This window comes from Littorina saxatilis, linkage group LG8 (assembly GCF_037325665.1).
Source record: "Littorina saxatilis isolate snail1 linkage group LG8, US_GU_Lsax_2.0, whole genome shotgun sequence".
Lineage (NCBI taxonomy): Eukaryota > Metazoa > Mollusca > Gastropoda > Littorinimorpha > Littorinidae > Littorina > Littorina saxatilis.
In genome coordinates, this window is record NC_090252.1 from 41,556,776 (window position 1) to 41,576,327 (window position 19,552).

The window sequence follows — 19,552 nt, forward strand, 5'->3', positions numbered from 1 at the left end:
AAAACACATTGTTTAAAATAAATGCATTTGTTTATACTCTTGCAACGCATGTGATTTAAAGCACTTCAATAGTTGAAGAAGATGAGTATTTTCAAAGGCTGGCCTTTTCCAGTGTACAGCGTGTGTGCTTCTTTACTCGACGTCAGCATAGTCTCCAGTCACCTCCGAAGAATCTGAAGAATTTAAAATACAACGTTAATGACAATTAGCTGGTGTACCCCGCTGTTGTCTTCGGGTCTTGTGTGACACTTAGGCATTCTCATAAAAACAGGGAGAGAGACGAAAGGGGGGGGGGGGGAACAAAACTTACAGAGAGAGAGGAGGTGGGGATGGTTTTTGGCACTTACTTGGATATATTTGTTTATTCTTTATATTTAGTGTGTTTGATCTTTCATAACAAGAACTTAATAACAATGGAAAGATTTTAGGAGAGAGAGAGAGAGAGAGAGAGAGAGAGAGAGAGAGAGAGAGAGAGAGAGAGAGAGAGAGAGAGAGAGAGAGAGAGGGAGAGGGGGGAGCAAGAGAGAGAGAGGGGGAGCAAGAGAGAGAGAGAGAGGGGGAACAAGAGAGAGAGAGAGAGGGGGTTAGTTTACACCTGCATGGCTCTTCTGAGGAATAAAAAGAAGAAAAAAACATAAACTGACGGCAGGGTTTGGGCGGTGTCAGTGTTGTTGGTGGCAGCTGCTGGCGCACATGTTGCTGGCCTCTGGTCGGGACGGCAGGCTGTCTTGGGCTGATTTCCTCATAATCCCCATCGTCCATGTCTCCAAGCTCTGAAAATTAAAAAAACTGCAAAATTATCGTGGTTGCTGAGTTGATAAAATTTCGACCACTTATTACTGAATCATGCCGGTGATTTTTGGGAAAAGCAACAACCGCTATGCTTATAGTGGGTGTAACTTTAATATGAGGCTAAAAAGAAGTGTCCTCCTCAAAACAATACATATGTGGTGAGTAATACGCAAAACGTGTGACATGTCATGAATTCACTGATCAGGAATTAGTTGGCTCACTTACACGCTCGTGTTCGTTGGTTGAATTAGGCCAGTATAAATGATATCTTTGACATGAGCATTATGGAGATACATGTACAAGCTATTTGCAGAACCACAAAGCATTGCTGCTAATTGGACAACTACACGGACAGAGAGAGAGAGAGAGAGATAGAGAAAAAAGCAGAGACAGAGAGACAGAAAGAGCGTGACAGAGAGAGAGAGACAGAGATTCAGATTCAGATTCAAAACTTGTTTACGAAGGGATGAAGGTTTTAGGCGATGCCTAATCTTCCAACCTGTCACTCTTAGACATACATAACATTATACATTACATATATTTATATTTATATAACAAGTTTTAAACAGCCAAAAGAATTATTATAACTAATTAACTCAGAATTTGTAATCAGGTCACAACTAACAAAAACACTAGTTATAATAACGAGTTTCATGGATTAATAAAATGATGATTAAGATGTGATGCAGTAATAGTTCTGATTTTCAAGTGTAGGGAGAGGATTATGATTGACAAAGATATTTTCGAACATTTTCTTTAAAAGACGAAAGGGTTTGACAGGTTTTACAGTATATTGGAAGTGAATTCCACACAAGCGATCCCCAGTAAGATAAACTGGATTTATACAAATCAATGCGTGGGAGCGGTAGCGTATAGTTCAAAAGCCTGGCTCTACCAGGAGGACGCTCGAACAGATCTTGGATGTATGAAGAGAGACAGAGAGAGGGACAGAGAAAGAGAAACCATAACATCACAACATAAGTCAGGCATCATCACACAATCATTCACAACTGTCTCACCAGCTCCAGCCTGAGCAGAAACTCCCGCCTGCAGACTGACGCCGGCAGCCACAAAGGTGTCAACGGTGGTAGCGCCAGGAGTCCCATCACGTGCAGGCTGGATGGCATCATGTACGTCTGTGTAGTCCAGTTCCACAGGAGATCGCGTCGTGTCACACCCTTCATACAGGTCGTTGGTGATCATCACGCTCACGTTGGAGCGACGATAAAACGACTGTGATACCGCTGGGGAATAAAAGAAAGGATCAATGATGTTGAATTAAGATGCGATCATTGATGTTCTCAAACCTCGGTCTTCCATCCGTGACAATTTCTTTTTTTAACCTGACACATCGCTCTGAACCCTGGCGGTCGTTTTGACATGTAAGTGGTGAGTTTCTTCCTAAACAGATAAAGCCGCAGACATATGGACCCAACCTTAATTTTAATCCAGGTCAGACTTGACCAATTGCCCTCTGAGTCTGGGGGCAACACTGTGCGATGAGAACAAACACAACGAAAAACAACAACACAAAAGCAAAGAGACTGCCAACGTTCCAGAATTCAGAATCAAAAAACAAGATAGGTACGTTTTTGGAACGTTGTTATTGACAAAATTACGTTACAGTCACAATCATTCATTCGCTCGGTTTCCTGGCGAGTGGGCGAATACTGAATTTCATGAAGATAAGTTTTGTGTGATATTTGTTTGTCTGTTCACTTAAAAGACCGTTGGGTCGATATATTCGTGACTGTAACGTAATTTTGTCAATAACAACGTTCCAACAACTTACCTTTCTTGTTTTTTTTAATTCTAACAACACAAAAGGACATGGAAGTTCTTGTTTGTCGTCATCGCGGACGAGTGAACAGCCATTTATGCGACCTTGAACTTTCACATGCAATGCTCTTCAGTCTAAGAGGCTTAAATTCGTTCTTTGGCGAAAGTTTGTTTGCTAAAGTTGACTGTGGAAGTTGCATTGGCCAAGAAGTAACCAAAATAACAAATCTTTATTGCAGGAAGCTTTTCCCCTCCTTTCCCGATTCACCAACTTGTTATATTTCATTGGCGGACGTTGTTGTCATGTCAAGCACGACAATGGAATGGACTAAAATGAGGCGGTATTTCAATAGTTTGTTGTTGTTGTTGTTGTTGTTGTTGTTGTTGTTGTTGTTGTTGTTGTTGTTGTTGTTTTTGTTGTTGAATAGTACTGCCACATACATGTATTAATTTCAACGATAGTCATGCAAGAGATAAACATTTCTGAAGGGCAATCAAAAGTGCAATTATTTGCTGATAACACAGAGGAGAAAATGTGAGAGAAAAAATAGTTACCAAGTCGGTCACGGCGGTTTCCTGGTTTGTCTCTTCTGCGGCAAAAGCGTTGACGAAAATGCACACACACACACACACACACACACACACACACACACACACACACACACACACACACACACACACACACACAAACGTGATCATTTACAAAGTGAAAGAGTAAACACGTCGCGTAAGGCGAAATTACAACATTTAGTCAATCTGTCGAACTCGCATAATAAAACTGGAAGCACTGCTTTTTTTCACCAAGACAAAACAGCTTCGTCAATACCCGCGGCACAAGGAAATCGCTCACTTTTCCCGTGCAACACGAAGTGAAACGGACAAGCGGCGGTGAAGCCGGTATAGCGCGGTAGTGGTTGCGCTGAGCGAGATAGCACGCTTTTCTGTAATTCTTTTTAACTTTCTGATCTTATTTTAAATACAACCTATTATATCTATATATATGTTTTTTGGAATCAAGGACATGATAAAGAATAAGATGAAATCATGTTTTGGATTGATTTCTTATGTAATAATTACAGTACTAATAACCTATTTTCGTTAAGTGTGATCACATTTTAAGAGTAAACATGACATATGTATATATTTTTAGATTCAGAATTTGAATAAGAATACGATGCAATGAATTTTTAAATCTGTTTGAGAAAAATCGATTTTAATGACAACTTTAATGAGCACACTCATTAACTACGAAAATGCAATACCAAAGTCCGGGCTTTGTCGAAGATTACTTGACCAAACTTTCAACCAATTGTGCCGCCTCAATTTTCACAAAAAGCCCAATATGACGTCATCAAAGACATTTATCAGAAAAATTAAAACATCGTCGGGGGGTATCATTCACAGAAACTCTCATGTAAAGTTTCATGAAGATTGGTCAAATAGTTTTCTCTGAATCACTCTACACACACAAACACAGACAAACATACATACATACACCACACCCTCGTTTCGATTCCCCGTCTATGTTAAAACATTTAGTCAAAACTTGACTAAATGTAAAAAGATAACTGCTCAGTTTTAAATTAAATCACATGGAATTCAGGCAAAGAATGTCACAATGTAGTAAGGAAGCAATGTGTTTTCAAAACTGCAGGCCAACGCTCTTTCTCCTTTCAAGCCCCCACCAACTGGAACTCACTACCTCTCCCCCTCCGTCAACATCCCCTTTAGAAGCTTTCAAATCTGGCCTTAAGACTTTTTTTTCTCCCTAAATAATCCTTAAACTACAGTGCCCCGCTACACCCCTACCCACCCACCTCACCCACAAGCCTAAATCAGATCAGTTGTAAATAGCCATGTACATCAATCAATCAATAGAATTCAATCAATCAATAGAATTTATTTCCAAAATGCAAAAGCACATGATTTTGTTTTGAATGTTGCAGTAAATCATATATCCACGTCCACACTCACATTCACACCCATGGTTAAATACTATTTGCACAACCGACTAGAGTCTCCCCCTTTCTCCCACCCACCCCCCCAAAAGAAGAACAGGACTAGTGTACTGCTCTGCATGAGCGTCCACACAAGCACCAACAACAGATTCAGAGTGCAGACAAGATGGCCTCTGGGAAAAAACTGGAATTTTCTTTTGTTTTTCATGCTTACTTTTGAGTGACGTGTCTGTTTGTGTTGTTGCCTTGAAATCTTCATGTAATTTATGCGTAAGTGTACATGAGTGTGCATGAGTTGTTAATGCGAAAGAATGTGTATGACTGCGCCTTGAGTCGCCTTGTGGTGAGATATGTGCGCGTTATACATTTTCGTATTATTATTATTAGTTTTCAGTTTGGGGGTTTGGCGTTGGTCAGGTGAATTTACAGACCAAAGTGGCAAATTATATCAAAGTAAACAAACACGTTCTGTACATCTGTAACTCTATAATTATATATTAAATAGTTCGTTGAAATATTCTCACTTGCTCTGAACAGATGAAAACGAACTCCCATATCTTGAAATAGAAACAAGAGTAAGCAAACAATCAAACTAACAAAGAGACAAATACAAAACAAATTTAACAAACACACACAGAAAAAAAACCCACCACAACCAGTCAATTCATATCCTCTGCGCTACCGAATATATCAGGAAAACATTTCTACCAAACCGGAATCTAAACAACTAAACGCCAATTTTGATCAGTGCATTGGCACTGTGTTCAAACAGCAGCCTGTTATCTAATGCAACCCACACCCACATCTGAGTTGTTGATTGTAATGCTTTGTTTTGTTTTAATTTTCCCTTGAAAAGATCATGTATGTACTTTGCGCAGAAAGTTATATTCTGACAAGGAAGCGGAGTTGATTGTTGTTGTGAGAGGACGTTGCCTAAAAGGCAAAGTAAGCCCTTCCTGTGAAAACAGTAAGCCTTAATTTAATATCTCGGTTCTAAGCGTTCTTTCAAATGGGGTAAGAGTATTTGTTCACTTAGACACCCCCCAAAATCAATATCCTGACTTCTTGTGAAGATTGTATTTGTTCATGATAAATAAATTTCACAGACTAAGGGCTAAAATAATAATAAAATAAAATACTGTATATGTATTATAAGGTGGCTTAAAAACGTTCAGAGTTTCCGGGTTTTCCTCCCGATCCTAAAGCTTTTTTTTATATTCTTCCCAAAATATAATCCATGAAGAAATAAATAAATAAATAAAGACATCATTAATGAATAAGCAGAAGTAACAAAACGTTATTTGTTTGCGACACCTCTGGGACATCGTTCACACGAGCTCCGGGCGATACAAAGGAACATGCACCTGATGGCAAGTCATCCTCACTGAATGTGAACGCGTGCTAGACAGTGTGATCGAGTTGTCCAAGGTGCCAGTTCCACAAACCAGTACCATTTTAATGAAAACGGAGAGAGAAAGAGTGTAAAAGAATAAGACAGACAGACAGACAGATAAACTGAGAGAAAGAAAGAAAGAGAGAGAGAGAAAGGGAGGGAGAGAGAGAGTGTGTGGTGTGTGAGAGAGAAGAGAGAGGGAGTGAGAGAGAGAGAGAGAGAGAGAGTGTGTGTGTGTGTGTGTGTGTGTGTGTGAGAAAGAAGAGAGAGAGTGTGTGAGAGAAGAGAGAGAGTGTGTGTGTGAGAGAGAGAAAAGAGATAGAAGAGAGAGGGAGAGAGTGTGTGAGAGAGTGTGTGAGAGAGAAGAGTGAGAGAAGAGAGAGAGAGTGTGTGTGTGAGAGAGAGATAGTTTGAGAGAGTGAGAGAGAGAGAGAGAGAGAGAAGAGAGAAAGATAGAGAGAGAGAGTGTGTGAGAGAGAGAAGAGATAGAAGAGATAAAGAGTGTGTGAGAGAAGAGAGAGAGTGAGAAATAAGAGTGAGAGAGAGAGAGATTGAGACAGAAGAGAGAGAGACGCAAATCTCTTGTCAACGATAGCAATCTTACCCAATCTTGGTGTCTGCAAAAACATTCAAAAATTCAAATAAAAAATCAATATTGTTACTGTTGTTGCCTTTGTTTGCTTATTTTTGTTCTGTAGCTATTAACTATTGCTAACTGAGATATGCGATTTTTGTCATCATTTTCACGAATTTTTATTCATACCCAGCTGGGTTATAAATCTCATGTTCCCCATGCAATAAATCGAGGTGGTGAATCGGTTTGAGCTTTCGGGTGAAACGTGGATTGTTAAAGTAAAAGCCAATCAGTCTGATTGTGTGATGTGTGGAACCATCACGGCTTTGGATTCGTGTTTCCGAGGACAACGATTGTAAGCATTCACTCTCAAAGACCCAATCAATGTTAATAATTACCTCGGCGACTCATGGTCAATTTGCAACTTATCTCTGTAATCGCAAAATCCACAACGAAAAGTCATAAACACTTAAAAGGAAAAGAAATATGCTCAACACTTACTGAACTTACACGTATGATCGCAGCTCTGTACATTTTCAGACTGGAAGAAAAGCGTCAACAAGCTACGTTTGACGTCACATACAAGGTTGACGTGTTATCTCGAGCTACTGTGACGATGCTTTGTGGCCCGGAGTTGGATTCTAAAAATTCGTCTCCCTGTGGGTTATTATGCATTTTGTTGCAAACCAAAATGATGACAAAAACGATGTTTGGTGGCTTGTCGTCAGACCAGCATTTTGTTGTTGGTCCTCGGGGAGCATATCGCCTTTTGTCTCATATTTATCAACCGCGGCCTTCGGCCTTGGTCGATAAAGATGAAACAAAAGACGATATGGTCCCCTTGGACCAACAAAAAAGCTGGTCTGTCAACAAGCCACCAAACATCTTATAATGTTAAAAGAATAGGTATTAGGCATTAAAAACATGTTTGGCACCTGCCCAGACTCCTGTATAATAATGAAATACTGTATTCAGGAATTTGAAAATAAGTGCAAGAAGTGTAAAATGCATTAAAAAAAACAACTTATGTGTACTTATATCTTCCGCATGTCAAGACACATCGCAGTAGTTTTTAACTTGCAAATTTGCCAAAAGGGTTTTTGCTTGAAAGGGATATTTGTAAAGACCTGACAGTGATAATAACTACGGGAGAGAAAATGTGGGATGGAGGGGGGAAGACTTCGTCATATTTTCAAACTGAAAGAAAGAAAACGTTTGTGATTTTATTCCAAATTGTTATGTTGGGTATGCGCTACTTATTGCACTGAAAATACCACACAGGACTGACAGAGAGAATATGCAAAGCACGTATTACACAAAGAATGAAAGTAGAACATCCAAAGAAAAAGCGATTGTGTGAAAATAGCCCATAAGCATCAACATTCAAGAAGCAAAAAAAATTTTTTTTAAATAAATAAAATAGATACCTTTGTGTATAAATCGTTGACGCCAGGCGACAATAACAACGATGACGACAACAACAATGACAACAATTGGTACGATGACAGCGCCAATTGGGACACGCGAAGGCTCCGGATTGTTGTTCTCTGTAACCATATATATGGCATCATTATGTTGGTCCGTATTGCTCATTGATTTCGAGGTTCACCTTGTCTTTATCTCCCTCTCTCTCTCTCCCTCTCTCTCTCTCTCTCTCTCTCTCTCTCTCTCTCTCTCTCTCTCTCTCTCTCTCTCTCTCTCTCTCTCTCAATTCAATTCAATTCTCTCTCTCTCTCTCTCTTTCTTTCTCTCTGTTTCTCTCTCTGTCTGTCTCTATGTCTGTCTGTCTGTCTGTCTGTCTGTCTGTCTGTCTGTCTCTCTCTCTCTCTCTCTCTCTCTCTCTCTCTCTCTCTCTCTCTCTCTCCAGTTCTTCTTTTAGGGTATACGTATCTCTTTGAAATGATAACCATAAATTGAAATTAATATTCTCATTTCGTTCAAACACCGAACCGAAAAGTCTGAAAGAAGGATACGTGTTTCAGACTTTACAACCACAAGACCAGTAAAACTGCAACACCCTTACTTGAGTATAGCTTACTAGTAATTTTGTCAACTTGTCAGACATGCTGACTTAAAAAAAGGAACGCTCAAGGGAAATGTGACTGAAACAAACTATCTAGCTATGGAGAAATGTGTACAACGTAAGCGTTAAATTGCAATACCTATGGTGAAGTACACAGAACCATTTTCATCTCCGTTTCTCAAATCCAGCCGCCATCTTCCTTTCATCTGTGACGTCCCTTCCGGTAGTTGAATAGTCAGAGTCAAGTTTGGGACGCTACCTGACAGTGACGCTTTGCTGCCAAGATTTGAAAGTTGTACTCAATAAGTGATTGACATGAAAGAGAGAGAGAGAGAGAGAGAGAGAGAGAGAGACACACACACACACACACACACACACACACACACACACACACACACACACACACACACACACACACACACACCCATAGACAGAAACTCAGACAGACAGACAGACAGACAGAGATGCATTCGACGCCATCGTAAAATCTCTGTGTACGTGCTTTGCTTGCACCTGTTTGTCTTTGACTTTGTGTGTGTGTGTGTGTGTCTGGGTGTGTGTGCGCAAACTTCACAAAAATAGAAAAGTTAGCACAGTCCCTGTCTAAAAAAAGTAATAAACCTTTGAAAATTGCGATAAGCTTTAGACGTTTTAAATCATACAGTCGATGAAGGAAAACAGTTTTTTTCTTTTACGAAAATTATGTGGTTCAGAGAAAGAAACAAATCGACCACAATAACATCAGTGTGAGTAGCATAAGCTCGATACTTTATTAAAATATATCGTTTGTGCTGAGTTTCCGTTTCATATTTTGTATTTCACAGGAAGAGTCACATAACAACATTAAAAAAGCTAAAAGAAAGAGCTGAGGAGAAAACAATTAAGTTCACACAGTCCTTCAAAAACGAACCTTGTACAGTCGGAAGGGAGTGAACTGGGGACATTCTCTGTGGCCTTGTATCTCTGCAGCTGACAGGTGACGACGTGGTGATGAAAGGCAGTGACAGGGAACTTCAGTGTCTTGTCCTTTGAACTGGCCAGGAAGGTGATCTTCCTGTCAGCGATCAGCGGCTCGCCTTTTTCACAGAATAAAAGAATGAAAAAGGCTGAATCGAGGCAAGCAAGCAAGCACACAAACGCGGGTACAACAACGAACAGACAATAACAAGAACAAACAGGCAAAAAGAAAGAAAGAAAGAAAGTAAAACTTACAAAAATAAAGCATGTCTGGCCGCGATACCAGTCTGGAGACATTTCAGGCCGGATGAATTTAACCTCAAGAGACCTCACGGGCATATGCTTTACCGTAATTGAGAATAACCTGCAATGACTTATTTGAAATTGCTCCATAACTATGCTAATTGATCAATTGTAAACGGTATATATATACTACTTGCCACAAGAAACTAGACACAGTCATGCATCTAGGCTAGGACCTTGTGATGAGATGTTTCATAGACATATCATTTTCCTACCATATGCAACACACATTTTGAGTCTACACGCGATTGAGAGGTTGGGACTGTATAGTGAAGACCTCGGACACCCCCCCCCCCCCCCCCCACCTATCTCCCTTCGGAAAACAAATTCACAAAAGCAAAGTTACTCTCAATAAAATCCGCAATCTTGTGCCTTTTTGTTAAATTGGTCATACAATAACAAAAAAACAAAACCTCTCACCCTCACCATCCCGCAAAAAAACAAACACCACCACACAACAACACATTTGAAAACCACACACACGAACAAAACAGCAACATCAATAGCTGCTTAACTTTTTTTTTTAAGGGTACGACTCACATTTGACATGCAGCATCTGACTTTTGTTGGAACTGGCCCCCGCCGCCTCACAGCTGATGATTCCCGTGTCGTTGCACAGGACATGGTGGATGACGTGGCTCACGTGACGTAGACTGCCACGCTTGACTGATGTGTTGGTGGACAGTACAACACCATCTCTTGATAGTTGCGGTGGATCCGGTGGGTTGCCCTCCTTCCACTGGCACGAGATGTTGACGGCAGTGTTCATAATTATTGCAGGCGAGGTTTCTGTGACTGCTTTTCCGTCGTTTTCAATTGTCAGGTTGACGATTTCTGAGGGGTCTGAGGCACACATACGCACGCAGACACGCAGGCAGACAAGAGGAAGGCAAGAATACCGGCACAGGCAGGCAGACAGACAGACAGACAGCCAGACAGACACACACATACACAAACACACACACACAAACACACACGCACATTATTCCATAAAAAGCACGCACATTATTCCATAAAAAGCACACACAAACCGATGTCTGTGTGTAAGAAAAAAAATAACAGCAATTTCCAGTTACAAACTTGTCTTGTTCGCAATATAAACAATAAAGGTACACTGAGCCAAAAAAGTTAAGGATATTTTTTCAGTGGTATACCCCAGATGTTAAACAGCAATTTTTGGGTCAGAAATATACGTGTATTTGAAGATCAGTCTTTCTTCTGCTTAAAAATGTGCTTCTTGAATCTGAGCAATATTTGGGTATGACGTCACATGTCCGTGACCGCGCCTACTTTAAAAAAAATGGCCTTTTTTGACGGCATGATTCACCTTCAACCGTCGAAACGGTGACTTAAACTGAATAATATTTTGCATTTTTTACACCAAAAGGTTTATTTGGTGTCTTACCTAACAAGTCATACACATTTCGTTCAAATCCGCCGCGCAGTTAGGCTGATCCAACGTGTAAAGGAAAGCGACAACAATCCTGAAAAACAGCAAAAAATCCAGGGTTTTTATGGTGTTTTTGCTGGGTAGCCGCAGTTGATATGCAATAAATCTAAAACTACAAATAGCAGCCTCTCCAAATTTCACAGAGCGATGACAAAAACCCTCATCTGGATATGTGCCAGTACTTAGGCCAAAAAAAAAAAATTGTCTGTTTAGGGTAACCCGACCGACCCTATCGATTTGGCGCCGACCCAAAAACTTTTTTTTGATTTCAAAAAAAAAAAAAAAAAAAAAGAGGAAAAAATGCTAAAAAGAGACATTTGGCGTTTCTTTCTCTCCCTTTCTCTCTGTTTTATTTATACGTTAGTTTTGAAACATGTATCCATCAAATATAAGAAGTGAATGTTCAGCCAACATAGCATTTACACAAAAAAATTAAAAAAAAATAAAAAAACTTTACCTACCTACCGACCCTACTTTTTTTGGTCATGTTACCCTAAACAGACAATTTTTTTTTTGGCCTTAGGTCAAACAGAACCCAAGAATGGACGTTGTAACGGTTTTCCGTTAAAAATTTGGAAACGTTTGTAACGTCTAAGAAACAAATGTAACATGCACGCAACTTTGTATACTTTGCAAAGAATGGTGCCATTACATGTGTGCCAAGTTTCAAAAACATTCTTTCACGGGCTCAAAAGGTATGATCGTTTGAAAAGAGGTGAAAAATACTGCCCCTGGTGTCTTTCGCGCAACTTTTTTTTATGACTTTTTCTATAATTTTGATTCTTGTTCTCCGATAGGATGCGTATAGCCTTTCACGGATGATGCGAATCACTTGCTCGGTAGAAGTTGCAGAAAAGAACTTTTCGCGTGTTTTGAACACAGCTGTGTTGCATAACAAAGGAGTAAAGAATACAAAGAATCAAATAACAGAAGAATGCAGACATGACGTCATATAATTCCAAAAATATGACGTCAGATGGAGGCAACACTGGGTTTTTCTCATCGTCGTCTTGATAGCGGCGAGACACAATCTGGCATTTGCTGTGACGAATCAGACAGTTTGAATGCTACGAAATGGAGCTGTGGAGATGGACATCGCCAGGTTTTTTTAGGGTCTGTAAGAGCATTAGTGTGTGTCCTGATCACTCAGCCACCTTGATATGAATTTTGCAGACATCATCGTCTAAAAATAGAACAGCAGAGCGGAGTGAGATTTTACTTTTTATTTCTTCAAAGTCATGAGGCTATATCTTTTGAGCCCACGAAAAAATTTTTCTGAAACTTGGCACACATGTAATGGCACCATTCTTTGCAAAGTACACATAAATGAAATGAAAATGAAAATGAAAATGAAATGAAATGAAAAATGAAAAAAAAATGAAAATGAAAATGAAATGAAATGAAATGAAAAAAAATGAAAAATGAAATGAAAATGAAAATGAAAATGAAAAATGAAAATGAAATGGAAAATGAAAATGAAAAATGAATGAAATGAAATGAAAAATGAAAATGAAAATGAAATGAAATGAAAATGAAAGAAATAATTGCGTGCATGTCACAGTTGTTTCTAGGACGTTATGAACGTTTGCAAATTGTTTACGGAAAACCGTTACAACGTCCATTCTCGGGTTCTGTTTGCTCCAAGTACTAGCGCGAATCCAGATGAGGGTCTTTGTCATCGTTCTGTATAATTTGGAGAGGCTGCTATTTGTAGTTTTATATGTATTGCATATCAACTGCAGCTACCCAGCAAAAGCACCACAAAAACCCTGGATTTTTTGCTGTTTTTCAGGATAGTGGTCGCTTTCCTTTACACGCTAGATTAGCATGACTGCGCGACGGATTTGAACGAACTTTGTATGACTTGTTAGGTAACTTACTTACTTACTGCCTTTCACGCCTGGTAGCGTGTAGGGCAGCGAACTTGTTAGGTAAGACACCAAATAAATATTTTGGTGTAAAAAATGCAAAATATCGTTCAGTTTAAGTCGCCGTTTTGACTGTTGAAGGTGAATCATGCCGTCAAAAAACGCCATTTTTGAGGGTAGGCATGGTCACGAACATGTGACGTCATGCCCAAATATTGCTCAGATTCCTGAAAGGCATTTTTGAGCAGAAGAAAGACATATCTTAAAATACACGTTAATTTCTGACCCAAAAACTTCTGTTTAACATCTGGGGTATACCACTGAAGAAAATATCCTTAACTTTTTGGACTCAGTGTACGTTTTCATTGGTTTTACAATCAATTGATAGAATAGAGTACAGACACAGTGTTCCCCGAATAAACACGACGGCTCACCCTCTCAGATCAGGCCAGGATTTTACTTGGGATAAGGTCACCCGTCCACAAAACATCAACGGTCTGACTGCGTCCTGTGCAGAGTGAGTATTGTTTTTATGAATACACTTTTTAACAGACACGTATAAGGCAACCTGTGAAATTAATTCATTAAACTTTTTCATTCTTCACAGGAAACAGACAGGAAGTTGAGCTTTGGTTTGTATCAAAGAGGACTGATAGCCTTTCTTCCCTGTGAAAACCTGGCTAGATCAAAGACAGCGAGCAGAGCTCTTTTACGGGAAGGTTTGTGCCTGACTTTCCAAACTTTATTTGCTTTATTGTTCAATCAATTCTTGCTACTTTTGTTCGTCTTTTTATATTTAGTCAAGTTTTGACTAAATATTTTAACATCGAGGGGGAATCGAAACGAGGGTCGTGGTGTATGTGCGTGTGTGTGTGTGTGTGTGTGTCTGTGTGTCTGTATGTGTATGTGTGTGTGTGTGTGTGTAGAGCGATTCAGACTAAACTACTGGACCGATCTTTATGAAATTTGACATGAGAGTTCCTGGGTATGAAATCCCCGAACGTTTTTTTCATTTTTTTGATAAATGTCTTTGATGACGTCATATCCGGCTTTTCGTGAAAGTTGAGGCGGCACTGTCACGCCCTCATTTTTCAACCAAATTGGTTGAAATTTTGGTCAAGTAGTCTTCGACGAAGCCCGGGGTTCGGTATTGCATTTCAGCTTGGTGGCTTAAAAATTAATTAATGACTTTGGTCATTAAAAATCTGAAAATTGTTAAAAAAAATAAAAATTTATAAAACGATCCAAATTTACGTTTATCTTATTCTCCATCATTTGCTGATTCCAAAAACATAAATATGTTATATTCGGATTAAAAACAAGCTCTGAAAATTAAATATATAAAAATTATTATCAAAATTAAATTGTCCAAATCAATTTAAAAACACTTTCATCTTATTCCTTGTCGGTTCCTGATTCCAAAAACATATAGATATGCTATGTTTGGATTAAAAACACGCTCAGAAAGTTAAAACAAAGAGAGGTACAGAAAAGCGTGCTATCCTTCTTAGCGCAACTACTACCCCGCTCTTCTTGTCAATTTCACTGCCTTTGCCGTGAGCGGTGGACTGACGATGCTACGAGTATACGCTCTTGCTGAAAAATGGCAGCTACTTGACTAAATATTGTATTTTCGCCTTACGCGACTTGTTTATTTTTTACATTTAGTCAAGTTTTGACTAAATGTTTTAACGTAGAGGGGGGAATCCAGACGAGGGTCGTGGTGTATGTATGTCTGTGTGTCTGTGTGTCTGTGTGTCTGTGTGTGGGTGTGTGTGTGTGTGTGTGTGTGTGTGTGTGTGTGTGTGTGTGTGTGTGTGTGTGTGTGTGTGTGTGCGTGTGTGTGTAGAGCGATTCAGAGTAAACTACTGGACAGATCTTTATGAAAGTTTACATGAGAGTTTCTGGGTATGATATCCCCAGACATTTTCTTAAAATTTTGTCGATAAATGTCTTTTATGACGTGATATCCGGCTTTTTGTAAAAGTTGAGGCGGCACTGTCACACCTTTATTTTTCTATCAAATTGATTGAAATTTTGGCCAAGCAATCTTAGACAAAGGCCGGACATTTCAGCGTGGAGGCTTAAAATTTAATTGATGACTTTGGTCATTACAAATCTGAAAATTGTAATTAACATTATTTTTTTATAAAACGATCTAGAATTACTTTTATTTTATTCTTCATCATGTTCTGATTCTAAAAACATATAAATATGTTATATTCGGATTAAAAACAAGCTCTGAAAATTAAAAATATAAAAATTATGATTAAAATTAAATTTCCGAAATCGTTCTAAAAACAATTTCATCTTATTCCTTGTCGGTTTCTGATTCCAAAAACATATAGATATGATATGTTTGGATTAAAACACGCTCAGAAAGTTAAAACGAAGAGAGGTACAGTAAAGCGTGCTATGCAGCACAGCGCAACCGCTACCGCGCTAAACAGGCTCGTCACTTTCACTGCCTTTTGCACTAGCGGCGGACTACGGTCATTGTGAAAAAATGCAGTGCGTTCAGTTTCATTCTGTGAGTTCCACAGCTTGACTAAATGTAGTAATTTCGCCTTACGCGACTTGTTATTATTATTTTTTTTTTTAGAGGAAAGGATCATAGATGCAAGAATACTGACTTCCGGGCCACGGAGCAAAATACAACAAGCAAGAATCCACCCTCTTTGCTCATAATATAAGATGTTATAAATTCCCCGTGTCATTATGCATTATAATCATAACGACACGCGGAATTTATAACCTTATATCTAACGAAATAGAGCTCTTCGCTATGATTCTCCGCAGGAGTCGTTCAAAGAGGTCGACCGTGAAAAGTCCGTGTAGTTTCTAAGCATAACTTCTTACATGTGTTCTGCGCGAACTTAGAATCCGGTTTCATTCTAGAATGGACCGGGTCCAGGTTGGAATTCTAACCCTGCGCAAGTACAGGGGTGCCATTCTAGAATGAAACCCTTGAATAAAGGGGGCCGTAATGTTTGTAGGTAAGACAGAGTTGTCTTCCCTTGAATTATCTCCACCTGCACCTTCCCTTTGATAAAATGGGGCTGATTTGTCTACCCCTGAAAAAATCCTTTGGCGATCTTGCGATGTCATGTCATGTCAAGAAAGTTGACACTCCTGAGTACGCACTAAACAAAGGCAGACCATAGCAAGGGGGACTACCAGGGCGGTATTGTTTGCAGGGCAGTTGTTTTTGTGATAAGAGCCGGTTGCGGCCGCTTGCAATGTCAGCGCTGTCTCCCTCTCGGAAATGTCCGGTTTTTTGACAATTTTTTTGACAGACAGACAGACAGACGGTCAGACCGACTAACCGACAGACAGACCAACAGAAGGACAGAGTGAGTTATAGAGCTGTTGTCACAGGTTTAAAAAAAAGTTGACATTATATCTTCACAATTCAGAAGACCAACTTCATGTATATGAATAAGATTAAAAGTTACAAGCGAGATCGGCAAAACACTGTCAGTCCGGAAATTTCCGTTCGTAGCGATCAGTGCTGAGTGTCTCTCAAAATCGTAATCACTTTCAGAACATCACAATCCCAATTCACGATGTCTTTGAGTAAAGTGTAAAAAACCCGAAAAAAACACCCAACCAAACACACAAAAAACAAAAACAAACAGAAAATCCACATTTGTGGCTTTGGTTGTGTGATAGTCTAACTGAAATGACCATTCCAACTTGGACCCAAATTCCAACCTTGCGCACGGCCGATTCTAGAATGGACCAGCAACAAGGGTTTCATTCTAGAATGGCACCCCTGTACTTGCGCAGGGTTAGAATTCCAACCTGGACCCGGTCCATTCTAGAATGAAACCGGATTCTAAGTTCGCGCAGAACACATACAAGAGCACTTTAATATGCTTGAAAGATTAAAGGTAAAATACGAGGAATATATCGCTTTTGTTGAGATGAAACATTCGATATTTGTTTGCATTAAAGCGAGATCTGTGTTTATTAAGCCATGATAGACAGTGTTGTATCCTATTTGTCAAATGTTGTTTTGAAAATGATGAGTTTTGCATGAATATTTGTTCGAGCAAGACATAATTTGTGGCCAACGCAGTTTCAGAAATTCCCGTTCGCGCTCGCATATTAGTTAAGATGTTTCAACCCCAAGACGTAAGTGTTGACGTACACGTTCACCTTAAATTGAAACCGTCTTTGAAAACAACTGGAACGAATTAAAAAATATATTATCTGACTAGTGTACACTCCCATGCTTTGTAAAAGCACCAATGCTTTGTGAATAAAGGTCTCAGGTCTCACTAGCACATTTCTTCGACGTCAAGTGTTAGGTTGAGACGCGCATCCTCATGTGAAACGTTTAACAAAAAGTGTCCCCTGGCTGGGTGTGTGAAAGCGTGTAAAGCTGATATCTTCCGTTTGACTACCGTTAGGAACTGAGAGATACAATTCTAATTCGTAGACAAACAAACAGACAGAATGAAAGCTATAAGCCGCTTTATTACATAAAGGCGGCCCAACAGGTACCACTTTTGAGCCTGAACTGTTGTCAAATTAAATCAAACCATCATCAGATTATGAATGGTGTCAAATGGCAACATTACCTGCTGCTTCTGTGAAGTGTCTTTGGAGAGAGACGGAAACAAAGAGAGAGAGAGAGAGAGAGAGAGACAGAGAGAGACAGAGACAGAGAGAGAGAGAGACAGAGAGAGAGAGACAGAGAGAAAGAGAGAGAGACAGAGAGAGAGAGAGACGGGGGAGAGATAGAAGATTATTATAGTGAGAGACGAAGGGGGAGAGAGAGAGAGATTGAGAGACAGACAGAGACAGAGGCAGAAAAAGAGAGATAAAACGATACAGAGACAGGGAACCTGAATAAATTAAGAGAAACAAAGTCTTGCTCTCACATTGCACAGATACTGTCACGGTCATTGAATCATCGCTGATACCTGTACCGCTTGTCTTCAGAAGCCAAGACGTTTTCTGACGATCTGTGACATTGAGCGTGATAATATATTTGTTCGTGTCATTGTCACACGAACAAATTCCAGAAGGTCCTAGACCAATGCAAGATCCATTCGTGTAGTCCACACTGCAGACAGGTGACCGATTGTCAATCGCTATTTGACGTACAGTTAACGTGACTGTTCCTGGCATGCACTCTGTAGAAACGTTGACTTCAAAGCTGAGGACTGAGTTTTCCTTCGCAGTAAGATCAACAATCCTGGTCTCGAAGACGTCGCCTGTAAAAACGATGTCAGTGGTAATTTATAAGTCGTTGAAACAGCGCAGTTTTCATGTGAAAGCAGTCGACAATTTCCATTAAAAAAAGTATTTGTAAAATTCTAGCCGAGTACGGAAAAAATCCTTTCTTCTCGGACCACACAAAAAAAGTCGCGTAAGGCGAAAATACAATATTTAGTCAAGTAGCTGTCGAACTAACAGAATGAAACTGAACGCAATGCCATTTTACTCGTAGCATCGTCAGGCCACCGCTCATGGCAAAGGCAGTGAAATTGACAAGAAGAGCGGGGTAGTAGTTGCGCTAAGAAGGATAGCACGCTTTTCTGTACCTCTCTTTGTTTTAACTTTCTGAGCGTGTTTTTAATCCAAACATATCATATCTATATGTTTTTGGAATCAGGAACCGACAAGGAATAAGATGAAAGTGTTTTTAAATTGATTTGGACAATTTAATTTTGATAATAATTTTTATATATTTAATTTTCAGAGCTTGTTTTTAATCCGAATATAACATATTTATATGTTTTTGGAATCAGCAAATGATGGAGAATAAAATAAACGTAAATTTGGATCGTTTTATAAATTTTTATTTTTTTTTACAATTTTCCGATTTTTAATGACCAAAGTCATTAATTAATTTTTAAGCCACCAAGCTGAAATGCAATACCGAACCCCGGGCTTTGTCGAAGATTACTTGACCAAAATTTCAACCAATTTGGTTGAAAAATGAGGGCGTGACAGTGCCGCCTCAACTTTCACGAAAAGCCGGATATGACGTCATAAAAAACATTTATCAAAACAATGAAAAAAACGTTCGGGGATTTCATACCCAGGAACTCTCATGTCAAATTTCATAAAGATCGGTCCAGTAGTTTAGTCTGAATCGCTCTACACACACACACAGACACACAGACACACAGACACACAGACACACGCACATACACCACGACCCTCGTTTCGATTCCCCCTCGATGTTAAAATATTTAGTCAAAACTTGACTAAATATAAAAAGACCCCCAAAAAGAATGTAAAAAGAATAAATATAAAATTGAATAAAATAAAACAAACATTCAGTCAATCTGAAACTAAACGATACACACTGAACACCAAGAATTATACAGGCAGCACCGAGACTAGGCGAAGCATGCGAACAAAGACATAATTTGCATTGACCGATGTTTTTTTAGGTTTGATTAAACACTGCATCTATTTTTTATTTGAGGAAATGA

General features: G+C 39.3%; 2 protein-coding genes across 2 annotated transcripts in view; both read right to left on the reverse strand.

Moving 5' to 3' along the window:
- The window catches only part of LOC138973593 (uncharacterized), a 409,985-nt gene that overhangs the window by 273 nt on the left and 390,160 nt on the right, over window positions 1–19,552 (reverse strand). Inside the window, exons 2-6 of the mRNA XM_070346307.1 lie at window positions 6,527–6,539; window positions 3,127–3,161; window positions 1,812–2,036; window positions 645–773; window positions 1–173 (exon numbers count right to left, since the gene is read on the reverse strand). The exon at window positions 1–173 is cut by the window's left edge and continues 273 nt beyond it. Of these exons, the coding sequence (XP_070202408.1) occupies window positions 133–173; window positions 645–773; window positions 1,812–1,995 (354 nt within the window). The 5' untranslated portion in view covers window positions 1,996–2,036; window positions 3,127–3,161; window positions 6,527–6,539 and the 3' untranslated portion in view covers window positions 1–132. The remainder of the gene's footprint in view (window positions 174–644; window positions 774–1,811; window positions 2,037–3,126; window positions 3,162–6,526; window positions 6,540–19,552) is intronic.
- LOC138974357 (uncharacterized) lies at window positions 7,689–18,330 on the reverse strand. The gene is made up of 6 exons (XM_070347075.1): window positions 17,987–18,330; window positions 10,320–10,622; window positions 9,430–9,595; window positions 8,659–8,795; window positions 7,924–8,043; window positions 7,689–7,693 (listed from the first exon to the last, which is right to left on the reverse strand). The coding sequence occupies exons 1-6, from the start codon at window positions 18,234–18,236 to the stop codon at window positions 7,689–7,691; spliced, it is 981 nt and encodes a 326-aa protein (XP_070203176.1). The 5' UTR covers window positions 18,237–18,330.

Bases quoted from the DNA above. Each gene is read 5' to 3' on its own strand.
- LOC138974357 (XM_070347075.1), bottom strand. From the start codon at position 18,236: ATGCCAGGAACAGTCACGTTAACTGTACGTCAAATAGCGATTGACAAT. The intron at 10,623-17,986 runs GTGAGAGCAAGA...TGTGTGCCTCAG, and splicing joins CGTGACAGTATCTGTGCAAT to ACCCCTCAGAAATCGTCAAC. The intron at 8,044-8,658 runs GTATTGCAATTT...ATATGGTTACAG, and splicing joins TTCTGTGTACTTCACCATAG to AGAACAACAATCCGGAGCCT.